Here is a 27198-nt window from a genome sequence, read left to right on the forward strand (position 1 = left end):
TTTAAGTTTTGTGGCTATAAAAAATTGATCCTATTATAATTATGAAGTATTGTATTGCATTGAATGTAATTGAATGCAAAGTAATTGCTTTTATTTGAGCTATATTTATTTAAGCTATTTCGTATTAATACATACATCTTTAATAACAATACTATTACTAACACTGATTTTCTATTCTTCTTCTAAAGAAGGTATATATATATATATCTTGTTCACATATGATAATCACAAAATAAATCATAAAAGACAAATAGCGTTCTCTCCTGCACATCCCTCTTTTTCTTCCCTATACTCCTTTGTTTTTCTTATTTTGCTTTATTTTATTTTGATGTTTAATTGAGATGTCAAATATGCCAAGAATAATATCAATAGATCACAAAACAAGAAACTATCTTTAGAACCCAAATCAAGATGAGTATCTTCTTTAGAATTGTATTGTATTACATATATGTATATAATGGTAGCCAACTAGAGTAATATACAGCATTCATGCTTGTGTCGATAAAGGTTAGTCTCAAGACAGAGCAATAAATAAATCAATAAGATGAAGTATAATATGGTAGTATCGAGCTGATCTACGCGTTGTAGCCGAAATTGAAAAAAAAGGTTAATTTCTTTTATATATATTTTATATATCCTACCCCCTTTATCATTATTACTATCATTTCTAAATCACCCTTTTTTTTCTCTTTAATATTTCACAAGAGATGGCCCCAGACCCAATCAAACCAGAGAATATAGACAATAGGGTAAGAAAGGCTCTTTTAAATTTATATTTTCTGATAATTCAATACTGTAGCACAGAAGATGTCTGGTCTGCTGAAAGGGTAATTGAAAGCATTCTGGTGTATTTCATTAAAATACAATAATAATGATAATAATGATATCTAATTATGTCTATGCTTCTTTACTCATAGTCTATTTTCACGCGCTGTTTTTATAATCATCAAGTCTATTTGGAGTAGGTACTCTTTATAATGAATCAATAAATGAACAAAATTGATGGGTTGTTAATTTTCTTTTATTTTATTTTATATATTTCTTAATTGGTACATCTATACATAAAGGTCAAGGGCTTGGATTTTGATTTTGATTTTGATTTTGATTTTTTGTTATTGAAGATCTAAATTGCTTATTATTTATTTCTTAATGTGGAATTTTAGTCAAACTTATTTTGGAGTAGACATGAAGGACAAAATTAGCTATATATAATAATAATAATAATTATACATATATTGGCTGGTAGGACAAAAGGTAATTCAGGTCAATTCCCAATTTACGATCTAGTGATATGATTGGATGGTCCTCATATTACATTTTGCCCCTCAGTTTTATTATCTGATTTTATTTATTGTTTCGCCTTCACGGTCTTCTTCATCAAATCAAATCAAATCAAATCAAGCATTAAATACATCTATAAAAATAATAAAAATAAAAAAGGATATAAAAATAAAGCTCTCGTGGTATTTTGATTTTTATCTCTTTCTTCTCTTGTATAATTTTAATTTTTTAAACAAACAAACAAAACAGAAAAAAAAAGGTGCAAAAATATTATATACACACGCATACATTTTATAAAAGTTATTTCAATAATACTACATAATGGCCACTCCTTTATTTGCAACCTCACCTTCTGGTTTGATGATGAGAAGAAACAAAAAGAACCTTTCGTTGTGTCTCTTGCCAAACAAGAGCTCTTGCTTGGAAATCATTCCCAAACAGACAGCCACCCAATTGACCCAAGCACCACAGTCAAAGCCAAAGCCAGAACCAGAACCAGAACTAGAATCTCAATTGACCAACCCTTACAAAAATGGCCCGGCACTTATCCTGCCCAACCTGTATCTCGGCTCAGAACACAATGCACCCAATCTCGATCAATTGAACTCTCTTTCGATCAAATACATAATCAATGCAGCAGCCGAAGTCAATAATTCAAACAGCCATCTTTTTCAGCCATTCGACAATCTACTCGCCACTCCAGACCCCTCTTCTCCTTACTTTCCTAAAAAAGCAAACAGAACAACAAAAGAATCTCCTTTACTCTATACACCATCCACAGACACAATCAGCAGCCCACCATTATCACCATCATCCGTATCTTCAATTGGTTACAAGAAACTCCAATGGACACATAACCAAGAAAACATCACTTCCGAACTAAACAACCTGATTGGCTCAATTGATCAGGCACGATCCCGCGGTCAGGCTGTACTGGTACACTGCCAGTGTGGTGTGGCCCGATCAGCGACAATCATTATTGCCTATGTGATGAAGATGATGAATCTGTCGATGGACAAGGCCTACACACACGTCAAGTCACGAGCACCGGCAATTAGTCCAAATATGCATCTGATTTACCAGCTGCAGAAATACGAACGGTCTCTTTCGAACAGTCCAATCCACCAGAACAACACACCACCACTATTATTACAACACCAAAGATTTGGGTTCCACCAGACTTCCTCCTCTCTAGCTCTATAGAAAATAATAGGGACCTTGGACACATCATATAATTTTTTTTGAAACATTTAACCATATATGTAATTTTATACGGTCTCATGTTTCACATCCAAGGCTTCCATATACAATGAAAATGTGTGATATTGCATTTATTGGCCATGTTAATTTACTAAACTCACGAACTTAAAATCATGTAATTAGTGCGAACCAAAGTTTGTTACTTTTTACCCTCAAACTGTAATAGCTGTTTAATTTTTTAGACATTAAAGCTAATAGATATTAATTAATATTTGTATACGTAGAATGCTTGCGCAAATAAAGGGGAAAAAACCTAATGCTGGGGCTATATGGACTTCTTTATATGCTTACTTGAAAACATAATTTGTTCTTTATTTCAAGTTTTATGTCATCGTTAGTTTAACAGCATAAAATATCGAAAGATGATTGGTCAATACATTTTATATCATGTTTTTATATCATATAAAATAACGCGATTTTGAAACACACTATTCCTTTTTAAGAGCACAATCTCCGTCTAAATAAATTTTATATGATGTGTCCAAGGTCCCTAATGTGCAAGGATTTCCAAAAAAAAACTGCACATCTGCAAAATCTTTGCACATATTTAAAACTCCTGTTAGCCTTTCTAAATTTAGAGCAATTTAAACCCTTTTTAGAAGCTCTGTGCTGGTAATCATAATTTTTTTTTGGTTGTTTAACTCAGACAGCCGTTTTAAATGAGAAAAGAAAGAGGACTGTTGTTTTTTGTTTGCAAGTTTGATCAAAGTCAAGAACACAGCCAATCAATTAGATATACCATAAATTCGGTTTTTCTGGCATTGAAAATTTTTAAATCAAATGGTAATAGGAATAGATTTTGCTATTGTTTTGGGTGCTTTTTTTAAAGAAATTAAATGTTTATATATGTATTAAAAAAAAATAAAGAAAAAAAAAAAAAGAAAAAAATCTATTGGTTGTATTTCAGCAAAGGCCAGATAATGTGCCAAATGGCCTCGTCGTTTGGGTCGTGGACGAGGCCAGCGATCCCCTTGATAGACTTCACGTCCACCACCTTCACCACACCAGGTGCCAGGCTATCCCACGCAGGGAAAAGATCCTGGTTCACGCGTTGAACATCGGAAAGACAGTCGATGGCCGCAAAGAGTCTGGTCACTCTGTTGACAGTTTGGGAGAAGAATTTAAGAATAAATCTATACCTTTCAAAAAATATAAATGAGTTATGATTAATAAAATTTAACAATGTAGAATACAACTAGTGCTACTTACTCCCTGGCATCGTCGAGCACAGCAAGATTGTTTGCTCGACCATGCCTGCTGTCAACAGAGGACCGGACTCTATAGACCACCGAGTCTTTCCACATCTTGTTGGCGCAAACCACTTCATCGTTTTCCTCAAAGGAAACAATGCCTTCTCTTGCCCAGAAAGGCACCAAACTGCGGACCAAGTCCTGGCACTCTATGCCAATGGCGGCAGCCAACTCAGCCAGAGAGCTTCGAGTTGGCCTGGACCAAAGTTGAGGACCAGCAACATCGTTACTTGCAACCTCGAAGTTGCTGGTCCTTCTGTCATTTGTGGCACAAATGACAGGTCGGCAACCAAGACAGTGATGGATTGCTGCCTTTCCGAGCAAGAGATTCTCCATGTTCTTTCCTGGTTTCTTTCTCGACTTGATTGCCGCGCTGTAGACACCGATTGTCCTTTCGATTGGCCTACAACTGTATGCCCGCAGAGGGCCCATCTCCCGCATCATATAGCTGAGATGAACCAGCATATGCTGGTTCGTCACGAAAACCGTAGGCTTCAGCCTCTTTTCTTCGATCTCACAACGGAGGAAGGCATGACAGCGACCAATGGCCCTATAAAGATGATTAAAACACTGATCAGCATATATCCGATTGACTTACTCCTCTGCTTCTTGGATATTGGCAGCAGTGATCCTCCACTGCTGGGCAATTCTGCATGCAGTAACAAGTTTCATCACTGCTGCTTTCGTACGATCAAAAACGAAATGATCGACGACAATCGTTGGAACAACAAACAAGAGGAAGTCTATCCAATCGACAGCCTTCCTCTTGCCGTTGGATTCCTTCAAGGATCTCCACGTTCCTGTGAAATCGGCTGGTATATCGGCCCTGGATGCACAAATTGCTTTGTCGATATCTTCCAGACTGACATCCAGGGCAAACGGGTATCTGTGGTGTTTCAACCGGTCTTGCAAGTGAATGCCATGTGCATTTCTTCCACCGTCATTGATCGTGGGGCAGAATTTTCCTCCAAGTGCAACGTACAGCTGCTGGCCTGTACCGTGACCTAGAAGGTGCATCTCATCCAGTCCGAAGAAAGCAGTACTGGTCATTGTGGGCAAGTCCTTGAAGATGTTGGGCCCTTTGACGCCGTACATCTAAAACGGTATCAATATTTATTTTGTTTAACAGTTTACAACTTACGCCTCCAACGGACTGGTGCAAACTCTCTTCTGTTCTCAATAGTGACGGTCCGTCTCTTTCCACAATACAAGTCGTGCTTGAATCTCTTGCACCATACGAGAAGCAAGCTCTGCATCTGTGATGGGCATTGTGATGTGCCAGGTTCATCAAGTCAGAGACGGCTGGAGTATCTCCAGTCGCCATGACAAGATGAACCTTGGCAATCACCAGTCCAGAATCAGTCTGAAACTGCAGGCCATTTGCCCCCAAGTTTCTCAGGTCATCGAGAACCAGCTCCAAAAACGAAGCGATATCTTTCGGATGGTTAGGTCCTGGTATGATAGCCAACTGTATCATGTTACCTGCCTTGTATCTAAGTAGTTCGTGTTAGTAACTTTATCTAAATTAATTTTTTTTTAAATACCTTTCTTTAGGATCAATATTCAGGTTAATAACATGAATAACAGAGGATGCCATTTTGGCATTTTTAAATGGGTTGAACTGGTCAACAAACATGGACACCAAAATGTCATCCTGACCAACCACTCCACGATCAAGTAACCGTCCGACTGCGTCTCCATCGAAGATGTCTTCACGTACATCTTCACGTCTGCCAGCCAAACACCTTGTACCATAGGCCATCTTGGCCCATTCCTCGGGGTGGGCGAGTTCGAACCGCAGTTGCTCTGAGAGAGGCACGATCTGAAAGGTCTGTGCAGGCTTTACACTCGCTCTCTCCACTTTGTACCTGTCCTCACCGCAATGAGGACATGTCTCATCCTCGTCGATGAAGTCTCCTTCTTCTACTGTTGAGAACCGGCAGCATCCATTTATGCACATATCGTATGCAACGGACTTCACTGGGTACTCCTCCTTCAACAAGATGTCTACCCTGTAGTATGACAGAAGTGAATCCACTTTAGCTAAAATGGTGGTAAGTGCATGTGATATAAAAAGAGTATACTAATTATAAACTTACTGGATCCAAGTTCTGCCATGTACTTGTTGACAATTTTTATGCATTTGTCATAGACTTCACGAGAGACGTTGTTCTCAAAAAACATGGAAAACAATTCCAGACTGACAGCCTGTGCACGACTGTTGGACACGTGTGTGGGAACAAAATGTTCATAATCAGTGACATGGTCTACTGGAGCATTGTACACTCTGTCAGGGTTACGGACACGCGAATATCCATAGTCATTATCTGATATATTTAGGGTTTTAGAGTTAGATACAATTATATTTAATACTAATGTTTTTTTTAGTTGTTTATTTCTTACCAGACATATAGTCGATGTTTTCGTTGATTTCCTCAACAGACTCGACTTGAACATCATCGGTGTCCATACTCTCTGCTTCATTGTGATTGCTATTGCCTGCAGCCAAGAACTTGTCAAAGTCCATAGGGGCAGTGGTAGCAACCTTGTTCCTGTTGTTGAATTTTTCACAGGCTTGGGCAATAATACGGTCTTCAATCCGATTTGAGCGTTTAACAAAAAACGAATCATCAAGCATATGACCACTTGTTCTGGTCTCAGAGTCATTGTTAAGTAAATCTTTGATATTCATTTTGGTTTATGTTTGTATGTTAAAAGAAGTAGGGGTGTAAGGTTGCGAAAAATGTTCACGAGATGAGAATATTTTTGTATTATGTTGGCACGTTGGTAGTGAAAATTACAAGTGCGCTAATTGTCTTAAAAAAAATTTCTTCAAAAGGATTTTGATTGTTTGTTTTTAAATTAATTTTTACTCATTTTTCTTCGACTCACTTCGCCCCTTTCATTTTATTCTCCAACTATATTTTTTACCATGTCAACACACGAAATTACACAAATACTTGAACGTCTGGCATACTTAGAAGATTCTAATGCTTCACTAAGAACTAAAGTTGCTTTATTGGAAGATAGGCTCGAATCCTTGACCAACAATTGCGAGGCGGAACTAGCTCTGTCAACTAGAGACAACGCTCGGACTGCGATGATGTTATTGCCTGCAACTGGGGACCGTGACATCAAACGCCCTTCACCCCATGGGAAGCCAGAAGGTTGGAATCAGTCGACGAAATGCTTCAAGGGGGTGTTGGCCGCACACTTTACTGGAGGCGACCTCGACAAAGCTGAATTGGTGTACAAGGCAGTGGGCAAGCTCGCTCGAGAGCTAGTCCACTACTCATTTTCCAAGTATAGTGGCAGAAATATTGCTATACCGTCATGGGGTAGTCTGGCAGATGACCAAAAGGCAATAATGAGCAGCAGCCTCGAAGAGAAAGCAGCCCTGAAAAACATTGCTCTTCACAGATTCGAAAATTCTTGGGGAGCATTGCTCATACTCTCTCACAAGTGGAGAACTGCCAAATATCATGGAAGATCTTATTAACAAGTAAGGTACTTATAAAGTCATTTATATGTTTAATCACAACTAATAAAAATCAACTGTTTTGTTTTGTTTTGTTTATTAGAGTAGGTAATACTAACTTTTATATTTTCAATCTATAGATACCTAATAAAAATATCATTTTAAAAAATAACTTTATGAAATACAATATAATTTGTTTATTGCCCTGTGTACTTCTTCTATTATTTTGTATGTTTTTTTTTGTGGTTGTTTTTTGTAGTTTTTTTTTTTTTTTTTTTTTAAAAAAAATATTTCAGGGACCAAGAATAAAAAATAAAAATAAAAACAAATTCGCCCATGACGTATTACATATTTTTGACCAATGAGTGAATAGATAAATTTACTCAAACAAGGTCTAGTTCATCTTAATATATGTATTTTACTGGCTGGAGAGAGTTGTACAACACTAAATAAAGTTCAAAGTCCTGGTATTCCACGGATCCGATTTGCCAAGAGATGTAGCACCAACAGAGTTATTCTTGATTTTTATTGGTCCATTGAGAATGTGCAGTCTTGCACATAATCGCTCGAAATGTGCACTACGGAATTACAAATTGTGCCATTTCCTACAGTGATAAATAAATAAATAAATGCTATATGTGTATAAAAACTAAACTAAACTAAAAACGCACCAAGAATAAAGAACAAGAGTACAAGAACTGAGTAGATAAAATTTTCATACTCGATTGGTTCAACTTTATACAGGCAGGCAGGCAGGCAGGCAGGCAGATAGTGAGAAAGAGAGAGAAAATAAAGGAGAAGAAAAATAAAGAAAGGAGAGACCAGACCCCGTTTGATAAATTACAAAGAGAACACAATACACAGTATTCAACACTCAGTAATGATGTTGATGATGCTAATTAATGGTTTATTCAGTAAGACTGATAAAGATTTATTATATTATTATATTATTATATTATTATGAGAAAGAAATAGAGCAAAAGCAAAAGCAAAAGGTTTATATATATATATATATTATATAATTAGATAGTTTTCTTAGTTCTTCTTTTCATCGTTGTACGGCACAAATTCGTGTCCGGCTACATAAATAACCTTTTCCTCATCGGCGGCAAGAGCGGCTGGAGATGGAACGACAATAACATTTGAACCAACAAAGCGTTCTTCGTCCAGTTGCTTCGAAAGATCACGAGCACAGCTACTGATCACAAAAGCAAGATAAACCTACAAGACAATAAAGATTCAGATATACATATATATATATATTTATATATCAACATGTGTAATTCACAACTATAATAATGATCATTACCTTTGTGAGAACATTGGCAAGTATAATGGCAGATAAAAACCAGATACTGTTGTTGAAAGTAAGGTCGCATGCATAGCTACCGAGTACATCGTCGCTAGTTTCAAAAATGTTCTGGCAGAGTCCGAGGTCTGCATAGAAAGTAAAGAATACGGCACCAACAGAGAAAAGGGTCTGAATCAAGGTATCGAAGCAGTAGTACCAGCTATAGATTTCAATCTTTCTAGGAGATTTCTACACAAATATATATATAATTAATTAATTAATTAATTAACATATATATATATATCATTATTTACTTGAATAACACCAGCTACACCATTGTAACAGGCATAGATAGACAGTAAGGAATACGACAAAAGACTAAGTCCGGTAAAGTATGTCAATCGAAGGTCACTGGCTAACAGAGCAGTTGTTCCGACACTGGCTAAATGGGTTGTGATTCCAAACAGTGCCAAGAAGAGAGTAACGGTTCTACAGGAGCAAAGACATATTAAATATTTATTTATTTATTTTTCTTTTGTTGGCTGTTCTTTCTTTACCTTGGGCTAAAGAATACACAGGCGTTCTTCATTTTTATATTATATTTTGTGGTTTGTAATAAGTGGAAAGAAACAAAATGAATAAATGAATATATTATATATTAAAAAGAATTAACAAGCAGAAGAAGAATAAGTAGATATAAATCCAAAAAAAAAAAGAACTGTAGAAATAAGTCGGTCTTCATAGTCCCTTAACTGTCACGAGACAAGCTAGAGCGAAACGGAATAACAAAAAAGAAAAAAAGTTAAGAAAAAAAAACCCTAAAAAAAAATATTTTTATTTTGTATTATAAAATAAATATATATATAAAAGTTGAGATTTTGTCTTATTTTCTTGTGTGTGCGTATGTGATTTTTTTTTTATGTTTTACTATGTCATAAATGTATATATATATATATATTATATATATATTTCCCACACCCACAGAGTAAAGAAGAAAAAAAAAAAAGACTTCCATATATGGAGTCCATACTAATCATGAATTTTGCGCAAAAACTGATGGCTTTTTATCCAATAGAATCTATAGACTTCTTCCAAAAAATCGATAATTTTTTTTGTTTGTTTTCAAACTCAACACTAAAATGAATGAATAGACAAAGATAATTAAAGAAGACTCATTATTGGTAAACCACCCCTTTAATTCATCGTCATCAACCGTCATTTATAAAAAACAAGACAAATACAGGCATAGACATGGAAAAAAAAAGATTCAGCAAAGCGACTCATAGATGGGTTCAAGTATAAAATAAAACTTACATCTATATAAATATGCACATCACAAATATTGATAATAAAGAGAGAGAGAGAGAGAGATAGTTGTAGGGTTATAATTCAAACAATCTGACAAACATAAGATGATTGACAATTACATTTCCAATCTACTGTTTGTTCATCAAGAGATTCCTAGAATCAGTAGATTGTTATATATATGAAAAGAAATAGGTTGTTGTAAGTAGAGTCAGGAAGAGCTTATAACCTTTTTCAAAGATTATGTATGTATAATCAAATAGACTTGAAAGATATGAAGTTAATGACAAAAAGAAGAAAGGGAGCCAATTTTTTCTTTATTTATCAAATAAGACAAGTACTTATCCGTCACAAGACAAATAGATCTAATGGTGAGAGGGAGTGAGAAGAGGTCTAGAACAAAGGTATGAGTATAATGACATGGGGTACCAAGGCAGCCTAGATTTCTCCATGTACCAACCAATTGAAGGACTAACAAGTCTTATATATTATTTGTAAGAGAAGTGAGATAGGGTCGTGTGGTGATAACAAGAGTAAATAATATAGGCAATATAGGTCTACAAAACACTCCAGGAGCTAAATTATTGTGCTATTCCATGAAGAGTCAAGAAATTACTATTTTGTAAAATATAAAGAGAAAAGACACGGGGAAGGAGATCTGTGTTGATAATACAGAATATCACACCTTGGATTGTGAACGAAAGGATTATGCTCAACTTTGGAGCCAAAAAAAAACACACACACAAATTATATAAATATATTATAGACATCTTTCGATCTCTATCTGTCCTGCTCTAAAGAAGTTGCTTTCTTGTATATATTTTATGAAAGTTAGAATATACTACAAACCTTTTCTCTTCTTCTTCTTCTTTTTTGTGAAGATCCAACATGGAATAAAATCAAATGAAATTTAGGTTTCATTGATGACCTGTCCTTTCATTTAATTACTTCACTGTGCATCAATGAAACAGTAGGAACCATTTGTAGATTTCTATGTTGACGGTGTATTATTTTATATTATACAGAATATATCTTTGCAAGTGTTAAAATAGTCTATAGATAAACATATTAGACAATGATAAGACTAGACCATCTTGTCATTCTAGACTCTTTTTTTTTAAAACATCTTTAATGTCTTGATTCATTCGATACTTTTTATTAGTATTACTTATAACTTGTATTTTATAGCAAGGATAGCAAATAAGGATCTTTATTGGCACTTACTAATAAAGAGAAAGAGAGATAATATTATAATGATATTAAATAAGAGTGCGTTGTCAGACATCTTGTATTTTACCATAGTTACACTGCGGTGTTTGGATCGACACCAAATGGAACGTATTCCGGAATACCCTTTAAGAAATACACACGCACACAAGACATAAGGATGAGAGAAAGAGTACATCAAATAAAACAAAATAAAATAAATCAAAGCAAGAGATTCATTTTAGCATTTATTTTATAATACAATGCACAACAAATAGCGAATACAGGCAAAACAGAATATGAGTAAGAATAAAGTATATTCTGCAATGATACGTTTTGTTTATATTTCTTTAGTGATCATTAAATCACACACACACACAGATCTGTAGACATAAACACAAGGTAGCTCTTACCTTTAATATACTCACATACATACAAATGTACTCGAGACTATAAAAGAGAATGACAGTTTGTCTAGACTTTACGATCGATCGATGATAAAATACACATCTTGTAAAATTTACATTTGTATGTAATATATCAGTATCACTAGCACCCGTTGTATTTTACTCGATATTTATTAATATTGAAAAAGTAATATCGTTTCAATTTTATTGAAACAAAAAAAAAGGTTTATTTGATAGTAGGTTGACAATGGATATACATAGTAATTAAGTATATATATTTAGGGTATATTTAATTCTTATTCTTATTTCTATATACGCATGTATGTATTATGTATATATTTAAATATATAAAGATGCGTGTGTTTTTTTTTTTTTTTTGGTTTATAATATGAAAATTAAGCGGATCACTGTACGATGTTGCTTAGCTTTATATTATGCAATAATTTTCTTATTTAGAAAAAAAAATATTTAAGGTATTTCACTCGAGGCTATTACAAAAAAAAACAAATTTCTGTATATATACATACTAATGCCGCGTTCTTCTTCTACTTCTTCTTTCTCTTCTTCTTCATTGACTCTATATTGCTATTGAAACAATACTATTAAACTACCTCTTTATACTGAGCTGTAATGACTGGAATATTTAATTTTAATACAACCGTCAAGTCTCATTACCAAGCACCTTCCTCCATTGTCCATGTGCATTCCCCAGACATCGATGAGCGTTGGGATACTTTTCTTGACTCACAACAAAGAACATCAAAGCATGTACAATGTCCAATAATCTATATCCAACCACACCAACTGCACTCCATAGACATTCTTCCTGCGTCACCCAAAGAAGTAAGTCAATCCACATTGTAATTATCTTTTATTATCATTATTTTAGAATGGACAGCTTTACAGCCTTTTCTTTTTCACTTCTTCTTCTTCTTCTTCTTCTTCTTTTTATTGATCAAAATTAAAATCGAACAATCATGCTCACAAACCCCATTTCATCTACTTTTACTTCTTCTTCTTCTTCTGCTGCTGCTGCTGCTATTACTGTCGTTACTGTCAATTTATCTTGTCAGTACAATGATAATGATAATGATAATGATAATGATGATGATAACGATGACGATAAAATCCAAAATCTAGCCAATAAAACAATCGACTATTTTGCACATCCCTCGGAATCATTACTAGACAACTACGACACAACTCCAGATATCCAAGAAATCTCAACAGATGATGACGATGATGATAATGATAATGATAACGATGATTATGATTATGCTTATGATTATGAAGAAGTCCAAGTAAAATCCAATGATGATGATGATGATGATGGTCAGAGTGACCTTTGTTGCTCAGAAGATGGGGCTAAAATTGAAACTATCGTCCGTCCCAGATCACAAAAGTCAATATCTGTAGAAGCGTATCACAGAATGATGGCTCAAAGGTACACGGCAAGACTACTGAAAATAGCATCCGTTTGTCAGACCTCGGAAATAAATCTACCGCTAGTCTATCAAAAGCAGCTTGATTCCCTTCAAACCCCACTACTGCCACCACCATCACAATACTCTCGATAATAGTAATAATAGCTTCCTTTCTCTCTCTCTCTCTCTCTCTATTTTAGTTATAATTTATTATATTTATTACTATTACTATTATTGTATTAAACACAGATCCCTATTATTTAATCAATATGTACACCTTACACTACATTACACTACGCTACACACTCATATACAATTCATATACAATTCATATACTTAAAGCACATAAGAATAATACAAACAGGTCAAGTGCTTAATGTTATATAAAGATGCATTTTTTTTACTTGGTATTTGAAATAACATATAAACATACCAAAATAATTAATCAAGAAATAAGAAATCAGGCTTAGTTGCTTTATACTTTGTTGTTATTATTATAATATAAGGGGGGGTGGCTAGGCTTGGTAGGCTGGTGAGTGAATGAATTGAGGGGATAATGTTTTGTATACTTGCAGGTTTGTTTTCTTCTTATTCTTGACTCACAAACACTTCCTTTCTGTACGTATATGTGTGTGTATTTGCTTGTTTTATTTATGAAAGCTCATTGTTAATTAGCAATCATTACATTAGATTCCCAATCTCATGGATTGACTACCAAGATGATTCATTGAGCACATGATGTCTAGTAATAAACAAGAAAATATCTATAATAATGATATGTTTATTAATCACAATGAAATGAAATAAGAAATGAGCATAAAAATATTAATATCAATATATCAACTGTCTATCAATCTAAACCGACCAATGCTTATTATTAATGCCTATGTGTTTTTTTTTGCAGAATAATGCACCATTCATTTCAATTACTAAAAAAATTCCACTCACTAAATGCTTACATCTATATAAAGTTGATAGAGTTTCTGTTAATAATATTTTGACCCTTTTTTTTATCCTTTATTTTAAAATAAGAAAAAAGCGTTTCCAACTAAGCAATCAAATTTCCAGACATTCTTTTCTTTCTTTCCGCTGTTGTTGTTGTTTTTGTTGTTGCTATGAGCCAAATATATATATATATATATTCTCTTGGCAAAATAAGATAGAAAGGATCATCATCTTAATGCGTACAAATGTAGAAACTTCTTTAAAATAATAATAGCAGTAATAACAGTAATAACAGTAATAAACTAAATTAAAAATAAAATAAAATCACGGGAAGATATTCAAGTACAACCCAAGAAACCAATTCAATTCAATTCAATTCAATTCAATTCAGTATTAATGTACTGAAGAACCTTATTCTTATTAGTATTAGTATGATCTACCTTCAAAGGCGGCAGAATTCTAGATTGTATAATACGATATATACAACACTAGTCATTTTTCTTGTGAGAACAAAACACAAAAGAAAAAGGAAACACACACACACACACAAACTGAAAGGAAAAATCCCGTTAATCTCGCTTTTCCTTTTTAAAGAAAAACAGAAACTCAAGACGTAAGCTATTATAATAGAATCAAGCTTTTTTTTTCAGTTTTAATAAAGAAATAACAACAGCAACAAGAACAACAACAGAATAACAGACAGTCATAGAAATGTCACTGTTAATTAACACAACACAATACGATACATAGATACATAGATACATAGATACATAGATACATACATTTGCTGTTGGCATTTTTTATTTTTAAAGCACAGGATATAAATATAAATATATATATATTATATTATATTATATTATATTATATTATATTTTAGTTTAAAATATGTGAGGTTATAACTATAACTATAACTATAATTATTCTTATTATTATTTAAATATATATATATATATATATATATATACATGTTTTTTTTACAAGACACCTTCTTGATAACGTCTTGCACCATTAGGCCCAGTTTGTTGCTGAGTGTATGGGTTGTTTGGATTGGGACTGGTTGGTGGTGGTGGTGTACCTGGGTTTGGACTGCCAGGTTGTGCGGGGCCTGAAGATGAAGGCGGTGGGGGTGGGGATGGAGCTTGCCAGTTGGTTGGTGTATTCATCTCGTACGCATCCCGTGTCTGCTGTCCTGGAACAGAGTAGATAGGCGGTGGAGCATTGGGCTGATAGCCATTGTATTGGGCAGGGTTTACCCACCCTTGTGGAGGGGGAGGTCCGTATTGCATAGGTGGTGGAGGTGGATAATAGATTCCTCCGCTATTTCCTCCAGGCACATACGGTGGCGGTCCGCCATTCACAACATAAACGCCACCACCATTAGCATTGTTCAGGGTGCGATAACGAGAGCCACCACAGCAGCTGTAATAAATACATCTCAAGACGCAGAATATGATCAAGAGACCAAGCACGATACCAACCGGAATAGCAATCGCCTTGTTCTTTTCCAGCCAGTTCTTGGCATTGTTACCTACACATCAAATAGACATATATATATATATATATATATATTTATATTATAGTAGCTGCTCAGCCTTCTTTTCTTTCTGTTCTTTTACTTTCTCTTACAAGCAACAATAACAACACTAATACGAATAAGAAGAAGAAGTATCAAACACTCACCAAAGTTGGAAAGGTCACATTTTCCATCCTTGCAGGCTCCACCGATACCACAAGGTGTACCGTCAATGAATTTTCCGTTAAAGATAAGACATCCAAGACCACCCGGATTGTCGCAAGTGAGTTCACAGCTGTTACTGTTACTAGAACAGGCTCTGCTGATACCCATCGTTGTGCCTCTCTCTTTGCACTGTGCGTCTCGTGAAGTACACTGGCCGGATGCACAGGCAAGTCCGGTGCTATTGCCTCCACAAGAGTCTCCATCGGTCACAAACTTGTCTTCCGGGCACGTTGCAGAGGTTCCACTACAACTCTCCTCCAGATCACAAGAAGTCGAGGCCGGTCTACAGACGTATGAGGCCGGTCTCAACTGGCACTTGTCACAGCAATTATCATTGAAATCTCTACATAATTGTTTTTTTTTGTTTGTTTAGGATTTCACATTATATCTAAAGAATGAGTTTGTAAAGACTTACTCGCATACAGCATTGGCTTTGAATTTACAGGTGGCTGGATCGCAGCAAGTACTGTTGGCTCCTCCAGTGTCACAATCTTCGCCAGTTTCCTTGATACCATTACCGCACATCTGCAATGTCTTTACAGAACGAGATCCAGGTTCTATACACAATGTAATACAAGCAGTAATCTCATTAGTTTACCTAAGCAAACCAGGTGACATATACAAACAAGCAATATAATTCCATTCCATCCCATCCCATCTCCATCACATTTAATTTCATTTCATTTCATCCAATCTAATCCCATTCAATGCGCAGCCTACAGTTTACCAACAAAGCCAAATTGAACCAAATTGAACCAAATTGAATGACTAACCCAACTGACTAACCCAACTGACCAACTAAAAGAATAACAATAAACCCCTAATATGACTTACCCTCAAGACATGTTCCTGAAGCAGGGAATGCACTACAAATGGTAGTGATAGAGCATGGACTGAAATCGTTGGTCGACACATTGCTGGAAGGGTTCATAATATAAGTTCCGCCAGCATCACACTGAGTTGCACTAAGAGGGCAGCATTGGCAGCTGCTTCCACTACAAGGGCAATTTGAAGATGTACAATCATGAATGGCACCTATATATAATTACAAATTTCCATTAGTCGGATTACTTGGGTTCTTCTTCTTCTTCTTGTTAGTGATTAGTTGAAGAGTTTTGTTTTTCTATTTGCCCTTTTTCTCTCAATTGTCTGTATGTTATTCTTACCAAATCCATGACCAATTTCGTGGGCAACAACCTTCCACTCATCACGAACTATTAAAGATAAAAGAAAGATTTTTTTTTTAAAAAAAAAAACGGAAAATGGCGATTAGTGAAGGAGGAGAAGATGTTATATTATTATTATTATTATTATTATTATTACTATTATAAAAGGCTTTGTGATTTATCTATCTACTTCTTCAAGATAAAAATGAAATAAAATAAAGAGCTTCTTTTTTGTACTTTTTTTTTTTTTTTTTTACTTACTGATAGAAGATACACCAGTACCAGATACGTGTTGTGTGACACCCTTGTCGGTCTGTGTAATTGCGGTTGATGTACACAGTCTACCCAGCCATGCAACACCAACTTCAACGCCAGTACTATGATAACAACAGTAACAAAATTCTGTTTAACCCCAAAACCAAAACCCAAAAAAAAAAACCCGAAATCCAAAAACAGCATATTCCTTTTACCCACCCACACCCAATTGCCCCCTTTCTTTCTTTCTTTCTTTCTTACTCCTTCACCTTATATACAAGGTCAAGGATAATACCTTTATCCAACTAAGCTAAAGCTGTAGTAAAGATAAACAATAAAAGATATGTAATAATAAAAAAAGGGGGGGATTCTTACGCGCAACTTGTCATTAAATGCCAGAGACCTGCTCCATCATTTCCAATCTTTGATCTCCAGAGACTGAAATCACTCAGCCGGCTGCTGATTGTGTAGCTGTCCGAACAGGGACGGTTCCAGGTAGCATTGGCAGCAACAGTAGTAGGACAGGTTTCTGACATGATGGTGATAGTGATCAGACCCAGAGACACATTGAAGCTGCGTTCATAGGCAGCAGATGCGGTGTTCCAGTCATTGATGATCTGCATACGTGCATTTGTCATGGACTGATAATATTTTACATATGTACAATCAGCAGCTAAAAATTAAATTTAATATCAATTAATTAACATATAAGTATATATAAGTATATATAATCTTACCTGCTCCCATATAATTGACTATTGACAGTAACAACAATAGTAATAATCATAGTTAGTAATGGTAGTGGCGGTGACAAATAATTATTATTTGTTAATCAGCATTAACCTAAATAAACTATAAACTAATTATATATTTCTTTTCTTTAAAAAAAAAACACACAAGAAATTTACAGAGTATCTGGAACAGGGTTCTCTTGTCTGTTTCAAAAAAGTCAAATCTTACTCTTCTTGGTTGTTGGACATCCAGTGGCACGTTTGGCAAGACGGTGTGACGACGCAAAAGGATCAATGACATTTAGAGGGTTGTATTGCTCCAGTCCACCACCAGTCCAAGAAGATAACGATGATGATCCGGGTGCTGGTGCTGCTATCCGAGGATATAATTTAGAGGTCGATTGTGGGGGGTGAAGAAGATTATCAAAACCACACTCGGGTTCTGCGGATTCACTAGCACGACGATCCAGCGAGACCTTGATGGTGTCAGAGTCACGGTAGATAACCATGGCTGCATCGGTCTGCTCGACATCGGCATCATCGGATCGTTTGGCAAGATTGTAGTTGTGCTTGACCTTGACATGATACATATCTTCATAAACCTTAAAGGTGCCTTCAAATACGGGATGGTCTAATTGGTGCCTGAAAATAATATTAATAATAATAAGGATAATCAGTAACCATCTCCCCCATTTATCTTTTTTTTTTCCCTCTCTCTGTCTAGACTGCCTGCCTGTCTGACTTCCAAAAATAATAATATGTACATATAGATACCGTTACTACTGCTACTGCTACTGCTACTGCTACTGATATTAACTACTGCTATAATTATCACCATTATGATCAACATTGTTCTTGTTCTATTCAGTTGGTTAGTTTACTCACTTTATATCATGCCGAACAACTATCCGTGCCCAACCGAGAATGCCTTGTTCAGAGTCTGTAGAAAACTCATCTCGAAGGACACCAGCCCGATCTGCAGCCCATCTCTGTTCAGAGTAAGCTGGGTCGACAACATAGCCACGGTAGATTCTAAATTCTTCGTGCTGCAGAGGCTCTTCTTTACCCAGTCCATTGTTGAGGACGGCGTCGGGATGGAATAGTTCAAGGTTTGGTACGAGGTGAAGACAGAATGTGCGATTGTGCGTGGTGACAGCCAAGCGGAGAATGTCGTCGTACTCGATACCGCTGGCCCGAGGTGTGTGATTTGGGTTTGGTGTCAGACTGCGTTTCTGAAAGAATGTTTCCGGACGAGGCGCAATGTCCACTCCAACTGTCTGAAGAGGTTCGATTCGTAGTAATTTCCGGTCATTCACACTGTGGGCTGTAATGTTGTGTTGTATAGCGTAATGTAATGCAATGTAGTGCAATGTAGTATATAAGAGTTAAGTAAGTCATTTGTGTTTGTTTGTTTTATTTTGTATTTTATTTAAACAAAGAAGAAAGTAAAGTAAAGAAAAACAAAAATTTAGACAGAAAGACGGAATGTACCTAGTGTCCATGGCAATGCAGATGCCATGCATAACAAGGCGATCCACAGAGATTTCAAAGCCATGATGGATGACAGAAAGTAGAAATCAAATCAATAATGTATCTATCTATTTTTATATATATAAAAGTGTTATATATAAAAAAAAAGATACAAAGAAATACAAAAGAGAAAGAAGAGAAAGAAAAGGGAGAGGGAAAGAGGCGGAAGAGAAGGAGGATGAAGAAGGAAAAAAAGGGGGAAAAAAAGGTACCTTTTTTATATATATTTATTTTTATTTTTTATTTTTTATGGACGTAGAATTGGCTCTATTCTTGGTCTTGGTCTTGGTCTTGGTTTTGGTCTTGATCTTGAGTTGAAAAATAAATACAAAATAAGAAGAAAACACCAGCTTTTTATTTTTATTTTTATATATATTATTTATACTTTGATTCGATTTGGTTTGGTTTGGTTTTTGGTTGGTTAGAGGTCTGTGGCGCAATGGATTTGATGGAAGGGGTGCGATGGCTCCGATGTGTAACCAAACCCACAAATGGCCATTATCTTTTCTTTTTTTTTTTTTTTTTAAAAAAAAAAAGACCTTGAAGAAATGGTTGATTTTGAGAGCCAAGAAAATTATATGTAAATTTTTATATCAAAAAATTAGTAATAGTCTTTCGTATATCTGATTTGATTTTACTATTGTAACTTAGCCAATATATATATATATATTCTTTTATTTTTATTGCACTTCAATAACCCCCCCCCTCCCTCTATAAGAAAACAAGGGGACAAAATTTTTGGTTTTTATATATTTTTGTTTGTATTTTATGGCTGAACCTAACAACAATCTCTATTTATTTCTCAAGGTATGTTACGCCCTTTTTGTATCTATGGAAACAAAATATACTATAAAGTCTATTGTTTAGTGCACCAAGTTTAAATACAAAACATCTGTTGGCTTATTAACACAGGTACAAAATTAGCTTATGAGCCTCTTTGAATGTAGTTTATAAAGAAGAAAAGCTTGGCTGATAATCAATTATTATGATCATGTACTATACACCACCTTTATTTCTATTTATATACGCATATAGACAACAATAATGTCAAATTTATAGTACACATACACACCGATTATTTAATTAACGTTGACCGATGGTAAGAAAAAGTTAGTAGGCAGGTCAAACCAAATCATTAAAATAATGTATTACTACCATGAATTTCAATTCACTTTAATTCAATTGAAGCACATAAATCATTCAAGACAAAAGAGGTCTCTTGTTGGACAGTAAATATCTTGTATCTTGCAATATCATTTTCATTCTCTCACCTACAATAATAATAATTTTTTTCTATTATGTATAAATAGTTCAAATATCTCCTTATTATTACCACCTTAATCATCATCAAAGATCAAAGTCATGGACTCATCGTAATCTAGTAGAGTCATATACCTGAAAATAAACCATATTTTCATCCCGAGTGTAACTTTTTCTTCTCTTAATATCATTAGTATTATTATGTATAACTTATTCAGATGATTTATAGAAATATAAAGATGAACTCACTACAATATATAAAGCATCTGAAGAACTAATTTTTTTTTCTTTTGTTTCCATAGTAACATATTCAAAGAAAAATTATGGGTAGAAAATGCTATCAAAGAAGGTAGATCTATCGCTTTTGTTCTTTACAGATTGACTCTATTGCAGAACAAATACTAAACCAAAATAATAATAATAATAATATTTAGAGCGCCTGGAGTAGCTGCTACATTTAAATCTGATTCTGTTGCTACTCAATATAAAGTAGTTTATTCAGCAAAAATCGTCTACAACAACAACAATTACATTTCTGATAACATTTAAAGACCAGATACATTAAAACTAATGTGACATTTTTAAAAAAAAAACACACTCAAAAAAAAAAAACAACAACATTTTATCTTTTCTTTTTCTTTCTTTGTTCTTTCATTCAACCGTCAAAGAAGTACTTTTTTTTAAAAAAAATAATGAGCGAAATTCCAAACCTCATTGTCAATGAGGAATTCAACATTGCTAGTCAAAGTAAATGTCCTGTCCATTTTTTTTTTTAAAAAAAATGAAATAAAATTAAATTAAATTAAATAAAATAAAATCACGTTATTCACGCTTGGAACTGATATAAAAACTTTTGTCTATGTAACTCGTAATAAATATTGCACCTCTTTCTTTTCCTTTTTTTTTTTTTAAAAAAAAATTATATCAAATATATAGAAGACCCTTGGTTCCCAAAAAGAAAATTCTCTATATATGATGATCAACAGCTTTGTCGCTCCTATCTCTATGTTGCCTTTGACGCAGATTATAGCCCTGAGCAAAAGAGTAGCGGCAGTACCTTTTGGTCGAAGATAAAAGAGCACTATCGCGAGAATTCTATTGTGGGCTCTGTGGAGCGTCATTCTCGTGCCTTACCTGCTCGCTGGCATATCATAAGTAAGGCAGTGAACAAATATGCCGAAATAGTCAAACAAGTAGAAAAGTCAAATGAAGACAACCCAAACATCGACAAGGCAAGTGATTTTTTTTATTAGTATTAAATATAAAAAAGAAGTGTGCACTTTTTTTATAAGCCTATACACACACACATACATATATATATATATATATGTATATATATATATTATGCTTTTCAAGGTAGTTAAATAAATAAATAAAAGTTTAGGAGTCAAAGGCAAATCAGTTATACATGGCCGAGATGCAGAAATACTTCAACCTTCTCCATTGCTATCGTATATTATCTAGACATCCAAAGTGGTGGGAAAGTGTGGTGAACAAGAAGAAGAAGAAGACACCAAAGGAAAAAGTGGCAAAATCTACCCCCATTTTTATTGATTATGATGATGTTCCCGAAGAGCAAGGAGCAAGAGCAGATGTAGAAGCAGATGTAGAAGTAGATGTAGATGTAGATGTAGATGTGGATGTAGAAGCAGAGGCAGAGGCAGAGGCAGAGGCAGAAGTAGGAGTAGAAGTAGAAGCTGAAGCTGAAATAGAGCCAAAACAACAGCACCAACAGCAGCAACAGCACCAACAGCAGCAACAGCAACAGCAACAGCAACAGCAACAGCAACAGCAACAGCAACAGCAACAGCAACAGCAACAGCAACAGCAACAGCAACAGCAACAGCAACAGCAACAGCAACAGCAACAGCAACAGCAACAGCAACAGCAACAGCAACAGCAGCAATTTCCACACCCATATCCATATCCGTATCCATATCCACACCCATATCCTTATCAATTTCAACACCAACCTCTACCTGTACCTGTACCTGTACCTGTATCTTTACCTTTATCTTTACCTTTATCTTATCCGGGTGTAAGGGAGCAGGTAACCGGCCAAACATCAGGAAAAAGAAAGTACGATGATGATGTGGAAAGGTTGCTTTTTTTCCAAGAGCAATTTATTAAAAAAGACGATCAGCGGGAAGGGAGCATTAAGAAACTTTTGCGATTTGCCCAAAAAGAGCTCATTCAAGTCAGGAAGCATACCTTGGTCACAGAACGACAAAATGCCATCAATCAAACTTCTGAAGATGTGAAGCATTTGCTCATCGACGCTTCATCCATTAAAGACCATTTGAATCGTCGGGCCATTTTGAATCTCCAAAAGGATATCCGAGAAAGAGGCATAGGAGTCCCACCTTATCTTCAAACTATGCTTGAGGATAGCAGCGATGCCGAAGTGCTCGAAAGCGATTAACTTGCAATAAAAATAAAATAAACGAATAAAAGAATACAAATGTATATAAATGCTCTTTTTTTCCTAATTCTCTTTTCTCTTTGCCACAGGATTTCCATCAGAAAGCGTCATTTCCAATATAGAAATCAAATATATCGTTCTTTCTAAAATAGTCTCCATTTCTGACCTTTCTTGCACTACCCTGATCCCCTTTTCTCTCTGTACTCCTTTATCGCAACCCACACCAACGTTCAATATATCCTCTCTGTCGTGCTCTACATCTTTCTTGCTACCTTTTATTCCTGGACAAAGTTCTTTTTTTTTTTAAAAAAAAAGAAAGGTGATCAATTTACAGAATTGAAAAAAAGTATAATATCTATCTATCTATATTCAATTACCTTTTTCCTTTGCTGACCAAGGATCTTTAAAGCTTTTAACAGATACAGCATAAGCTGGGTATATTACTTATATTAAGTAATACCTTTCTGGTTGTAGGTATTTCCATCGATAGTGAAGTCAACATTTGTATCTTCTTTTTAGCAGCAGTGTATTCAATTAAAAAATGGACCCGGTCCAAGATATTGATATCGTTAAGAAACCCACCCAAATAACTCAAAAAGAAACAGAGATGTATGGATAGATGGGGGGGATATTTGTTTCATATTCTAAAGTGTTTACGGAACTTGTCCTTCAGTATATAGACTGCATGAATGTGTGTATCTTGATCAAAGCTTTTCTTTGGCAGCTGTATTTTATGGCTGAGTCTAACACAGAATATCGTTGTCTTCGGTCTCGTATTCGGTTTCGTATTCGGTTTCTTCTTCAATCTCGTCTTCTGACACATCTTCAGACTCGTCTACCTCATCCTCTTCGCTATCAAGGTCTTGGTAATTACGTCTCAGTTGGAGAATCAAATAGTCATTGATGAGTTTAAACAGGCGTGCATCTTTTTCTTCTTGTTCAAGGAACATCAATAAAATATTTCCATTCATTTTTGTCGAATCGTATGCAGAAGTTTTAAAAATAAAAAATAAAAAGTAAAAGAAAAGGGTACCTGAATTTCGACTCTACATAATATATATATATTGTTACTTTCTTGGGGTTTTATTCAATAGCCGATGTGGCTTAACTACATGTATTACAGTAGGTGCTTTGTATGCTGGAGAACACCATAAAAAGATGGTTACAGCAATTGTTCCTACCTGGTTAGTTATAGTCTATATAGAGCATTTTGTAGATGTAGCCACTTTTGAGAAATACTTCTTTTCTAATTTACCAAAGGCAAATTCATTAAAAACATTCATACTAGTAATAAGCCGGTATTCATTTGAAAGAGTATAGATATATATATATATATGTTTGCTTCAAAGTATGGTCGAAGTATGGATCTGCATGAGATCAAGAAAGATATTTTATTATTAGTTTGGAAAATTTTATCATTTTTTTTTATTTTGACAGGAACAGGTGGGTGTATTTTTCTATAGATCCGAGCTTCCTTTTCTCTACCAACATCCCACACAGTGACATTTACAAATTTCCTATTTGTAATTTTCACTTTGGTTTCAATCTTGCCCAAACCAAAAGGCATTTCCATTACCATTGTCTCTATTATAAAGCTTAAATTTAGTATTGAGAATATCCACTAGATCAATCTTTTCGGCAGCAGGAAACTCTTGTATTAGGACATCGTCATCATATGCGCACAAGGCTGTAAAGCAAAATAAGCATTCTTTATTAGTTTATTCATGCGTTTGTTCACGCACATAGTAATAGTTTAAATCATACATATAATTCAAAGTCTGCCTTTGTTCCAATACATTTTTTTTGTGAGCCAGACATCCTCTTTAACTGGCTCACCTTTGGGGATATATACACGGAATTTATCCTGCTCGGATTTGGGGTCTTTCTCAAACTTTTCGGCTGGTTTAGCATAGTCTGATACCATAGGTATGGCGTAAAATACGCTGGATGATCGAGAGCGGTTTGGCCCCAAACAAAGCAACTCATTCAGATACAGCTTTACCCCCATTTTGAATAAACTTGAACTTTTTTACTCGACTCCCAAAAGTCTGTTTGATCCGCTTTTGAATATATGATGAACTGTCCATATCCTCCAGTAATGAATATGACATCCACGATTCTGCCCCCAGGTTGTGCAAAGTTTCTCCATTATTTCTAGCATTTCGATTTACTACTTGATCAAACACTTATGTGCGCATTTCAGTCATTGGTAAGGGTTTAGCTTCACCTACATCATAATTATAGTCAAGTCTGCTAATAATACATTCATATGGATTAGTACCATAAAAAATATATATTTTGTGTATTTAAAAACAAAATAAAAAATAACATATTACTATTCTCCCATCACACCTTTGGGCTACGTAACAACTGGCTTCTTTTTCATGCAGTATCTTTAGGGTTAATTTTTATATCATTAGGATTATCAGTATCCTTTGAGCACTCGAACATAGACAAACAATATCAATGAATTAGATCTAATAACTGGCATACATGCATCGAACCTTCACTTTACTCCATGCAATTCAATAGTACAATATACCCCTTTTATGGTATCCATGTCTTTCTTACTCGATATACCCTAACGTCTGTCAGCTTAATCTTTAGAGACTATACTATAAAAACTCTTATAGGTAAAGGTGTTTGTTTAATATATACATCCAAATTGAACTTTTTTGTACACAGTCTGTGCAAATGCAATGAGGAAATTACTTGTGTATTCAATCCGCATCACGTCTTTTCTGTCTCTCTTTCAAACACACATTTCTTAATTCCTTCTCGTCTCTCATTTCTCCATTTTTTATTTTATTTTTCCCCAGCTCTTTCTTTCTTTCTCTTATTCCAATGCATGCCATTCACAATGCCCATCCGGATTACCCAACTTCAATTATACATTTCACGCCAATGGCATTCTCAAGAACTCTTCCGATTTTTCTTTATAGACTTTATAGACAAAAAGAAAAGTATATACAATGAAACACAGTAAACAACACAATGATAAGAGCACACATATTATATTATATTATATTAATCTTTAGATTTATTTAACTAAATTAATTTTTCTTATTAATGAGACTTCCTAATTACAACATTAACCTCTTCAATCAAGTAAAAAAAAAGTTTGAACGCGTATTTTTTTTATTAGTCAACAACAGTTTAAAAATTATTTTATTTATTAGTCAACAACAGTTTAAAAATTATTTTATTTATTTATTAAAGATATACATAAAGAAGCTATTTTATTTTATATGATTTCACTTAATGTTTTTTTACTAATGTAAAAAAATAAAAAGCATGACACCAAGTTCTTTGTCCCCGCATTACGCGGCTCAATCTCCCTCAGGACGTAAACCTGACTTGGTAGCGAAGGAGGTGTGGGAATGGTGTTAATCCGTGGCGTAAGACAACAACCGGGTTCATCCCAACTACCCTATCTCATCACTGAGAAGGGCCTGCGAACGTACCAGAGAAACCTACCACAAAGTAGCAGGGTCCAGCGTGTTCGACTACCAAGCAACACCGTCAGTTCCAGAGAACTTCGAACAAGGATTTCATGAAGAGTCGGCAGTAAACTCCACTTCCTCCCCGTCCTCCACTCAATAAACTTTCATGATGCTAACTCGGCGGCAGCTTTTTTTAAACATTGCTCGTCGCCATTGTTTCAGAAATTATACAATTAAATTCACAATTCAGAACAATGTTGATCTGCGCCTCTAAGAATTAACTAAGAAGCTAGAGACGACGCACTTCCGCTTTTTCCTGCACAGAATGGAAAAAGAATGTCTCCCAATCGACCCATAGGTAGCGCGTCAAACTCAACTACAGGCAATCAGGGGGTACCCGTCTCCAGAGTATAAAAAAAGCTAAAGAGAAGAAAACCGTGTCGGTTGAATGGGCTTTATTTTGATATACCCGCAGTCTGCGACTAAAGTTTGGGACTGCGCTTTTTTTTGCCAGGGGTGTTTTTTGCCTCTCACGTCAGAGCAGTGACATAGCTGTATACTCTTTTTAGTAGGATTGTGTAACTGTTCTATGACAGTAGGAGCAGCTTATAGATTTAATCAAATAAATGTTGCAAAGTGAAGTAAATTAGAGCAAAGAAGCAAAGAAGTAAAAAGAGTAATGAAGGGTTTAGTTTTAATCGGTATAGCAATAACTCTTAAAGTGGAGTACAAGTCTCTATAACGGCGATTTGTAGGTTACTCTAAACTGGTCTGTGCGCTTTTTATTCGAGCGTACAAAGAGATTT

At 35.0% G+C, this 27198-nt stretch overlaps 11 protein-coding genes across 11 annotated transcripts; 6 read left to right on the top strand and 5 right to left on the bottom strand.

The window, feature by feature from the left end:
• Positions 1–2082: 2082 nt before the first annotated feature.
• PHYBLDRAFT_93332 (hypothetical protein) lies at positions 2083–2403 on the top strand (the record flags this gene model as incomplete). Its single annotated transcript, XM_018443828.1, has 1 exon — positions 2083–2403. A coding segment is annotated over one exon (321 nt), but the record flags the coding sequence as incomplete, so codon positions are not given.
• Positions 2404–3430: 1027 nt separating this feature from the next.
• Positions 3431–6483, bottom strand: PHYBLDRAFT_147756 (hypothetical protein; the record flags this gene model as incomplete). Its single annotated transcript, XM_018431943.1, has 7 exons — positions 3431–3680; positions 3751–4341; positions 4390–4886; positions 4933–5284; positions 5336–5834; positions 5891–6118; positions 6195–6483. The coding sequence occupies 7 exons, from the start codon at positions 6481–6483 to the stop codon at positions 3431–3433; spliced, it is 2706 nt and encodes a 901-aa protein (XP_018289291.1).
• Positions 6484–6723: 240 nt separating this feature from the next.
• On the top strand, positions 6724–7883 carry PHYBLDRAFT_170629 (hypothetical protein; the record flags this gene model as incomplete). The annotated part of the gene is made up of 3 exons (XM_018436388.1): positions 6724–7253; position 7373; positions 7725–7883. The coding sequence occupies 3 exons, from the start codon at positions 6724–6726 to the stop codon at positions 7881–7883; spliced, it is 690 nt and encodes a 229-aa protein (XP_018289292.1).
• A 274-nt stretch (positions 7884–8157) lies between these two features.
• PHYBLDRAFT_182188 (hypothetical protein) lies at positions 8158–9237 on the bottom strand. The gene is made up of 4 exons (XM_018438585.1): positions 9118–9237; positions 8875–9049; positions 8579–8809; positions 8158–8490 (listed from the first exon to the last, which is right to left on the bottom strand). The coding sequence occupies exons 1-4, from the start codon at positions 9147–9149 to the stop codon at positions 8305–8307; spliced, it is 624 nt and encodes a 207-aa protein (XP_018289293.1). The 5' UTR covers positions 9150–9237; the 3' UTR covers positions 8158–8304.
• Positions 9238–12108: 2871 nt separating this feature from the next.
• On the top strand, positions 12109–13055 carry PHYBLDRAFT_170631 (hypothetical protein; the record flags this gene model as incomplete). The annotated part of the gene is made up of 2 exons (XM_018436389.1): positions 12109–12321; positions 12552–13055. 2 exons carry the CDS (start codon positions 12109–12111, stop codon positions 13053–13055), a joined length of 717 nt encoding a protein of 238 aa, XP_018289294.1.
• Positions 13056–15286: 2231 nt separating this feature from the next.
• PHYBLDRAFT_96728 (hypothetical protein) lies at positions 15287–18927 on the bottom strand (the record flags this gene model as incomplete). The annotated part of the gene is made up of 10 exons (XM_018443981.1): positions 15287–15375; positions 15528–15928; positions 16001–16142; positions 16420–16620; positions 16752–16799; positions 17013–17128; positions 17382–17679; positions 17744–17761; positions 17967–18379; positions 18623–18927. Coding segments are annotated over 10 exons (2031 nt in total), but the record flags the coding sequence as incomplete, so codon positions are not given.
• Positions 18928–21219: 2292 nt separating this feature from the next.
• Positions 21220–21780, top strand: PHYBLDRAFT_66464 (hypothetical protein; the record flags this gene model as incomplete). The annotated part of the gene is made up of 2 exons (XM_018441649.1): positions 21220–21274; positions 21464–21780. 2 exons carry the CDS (start codon positions 21220–21222, stop codon positions 21778–21780), a joined length of 372 nt encoding a protein of 123 aa, XP_018289296.1.
• A 155-nt stretch (positions 21781–21935) lies between these two features.
• On the top strand, positions 21936–22949 carry PHYBLDRAFT_170633 (hypothetical protein; the record flags this gene model as incomplete). Its single annotated transcript, XM_018436390.1, has 2 exons — positions 21936–22217; positions 22671–22949. The coding sequence occupies 2 exons, from the start codon at positions 21936–21938 to the stop codon at positions 22947–22949; spliced, it is 561 nt and encodes a 186-aa protein (XP_018289297.1).
• Positions 22950–23012: 63 nt separating this feature from the next.
• Positions 23013–23920, bottom strand: PHYBLDRAFT_66462 (hypothetical protein; the record flags this gene model as incomplete). The annotated part of the gene is made up of 3 exons (XM_018441648.1): positions 23013–23242; positions 23327–23380; positions 23698–23920. The coding sequence occupies 3 exons, from the start codon at positions 23918–23920 to the stop codon at positions 23013–23015; spliced, it is 507 nt and encodes a 168-aa protein (XP_018289298.1).
• A 225-nt stretch (positions 23921–24145) lies between these two features.
• On the bottom strand, positions 24146–24957 carry PHYBLDRAFT_66461 (hypothetical protein; the record flags this gene model as incomplete). Its single annotated transcript, XM_018441647.1, has 3 exons — positions 24146–24195; positions 24526–24636; positions 24786–24957. 3 exons carry the CDS (start codon positions 24955–24957, stop codon positions 24146–24148), a joined length of 333 nt encoding a protein of 110 aa, XP_018289299.1.
• A 1286-nt stretch (positions 24958–26243) lies between these two features.
• On the top strand, positions 26244–26552 carry PHYBLDRAFT_147763 (hypothetical protein; the record flags this gene model as incomplete). The annotated part of the gene is made up of 2 exons (XM_018431945.1): positions 26244–26295; positions 26353–26552. The coding sequence occupies 2 exons, from the start codon at positions 26244–26246 to the stop codon at positions 26550–26552; spliced, it is 252 nt and encodes an 83-aa protein (XP_018289300.1).
• Between the last annotated feature and the right edge of the window lie 646 nt (positions 26553–27198).

Source organism: Phycomyces blakesleeanus (genome assembly GCF_001638985.1).
Source record: "Phycomyces blakesleeanus NRRL 1555(-) unplaced genomic scaffold PHYBLscaffold_16, whole genome shotgun sequence".
In the NCBI taxonomy this organism is placed as follows: Eukaryota; Fungi; Mucoromycota; class Mucoromycetes; order Mucorales; family Phycomycetaceae; genus Phycomyces; species Phycomyces blakesleeanus.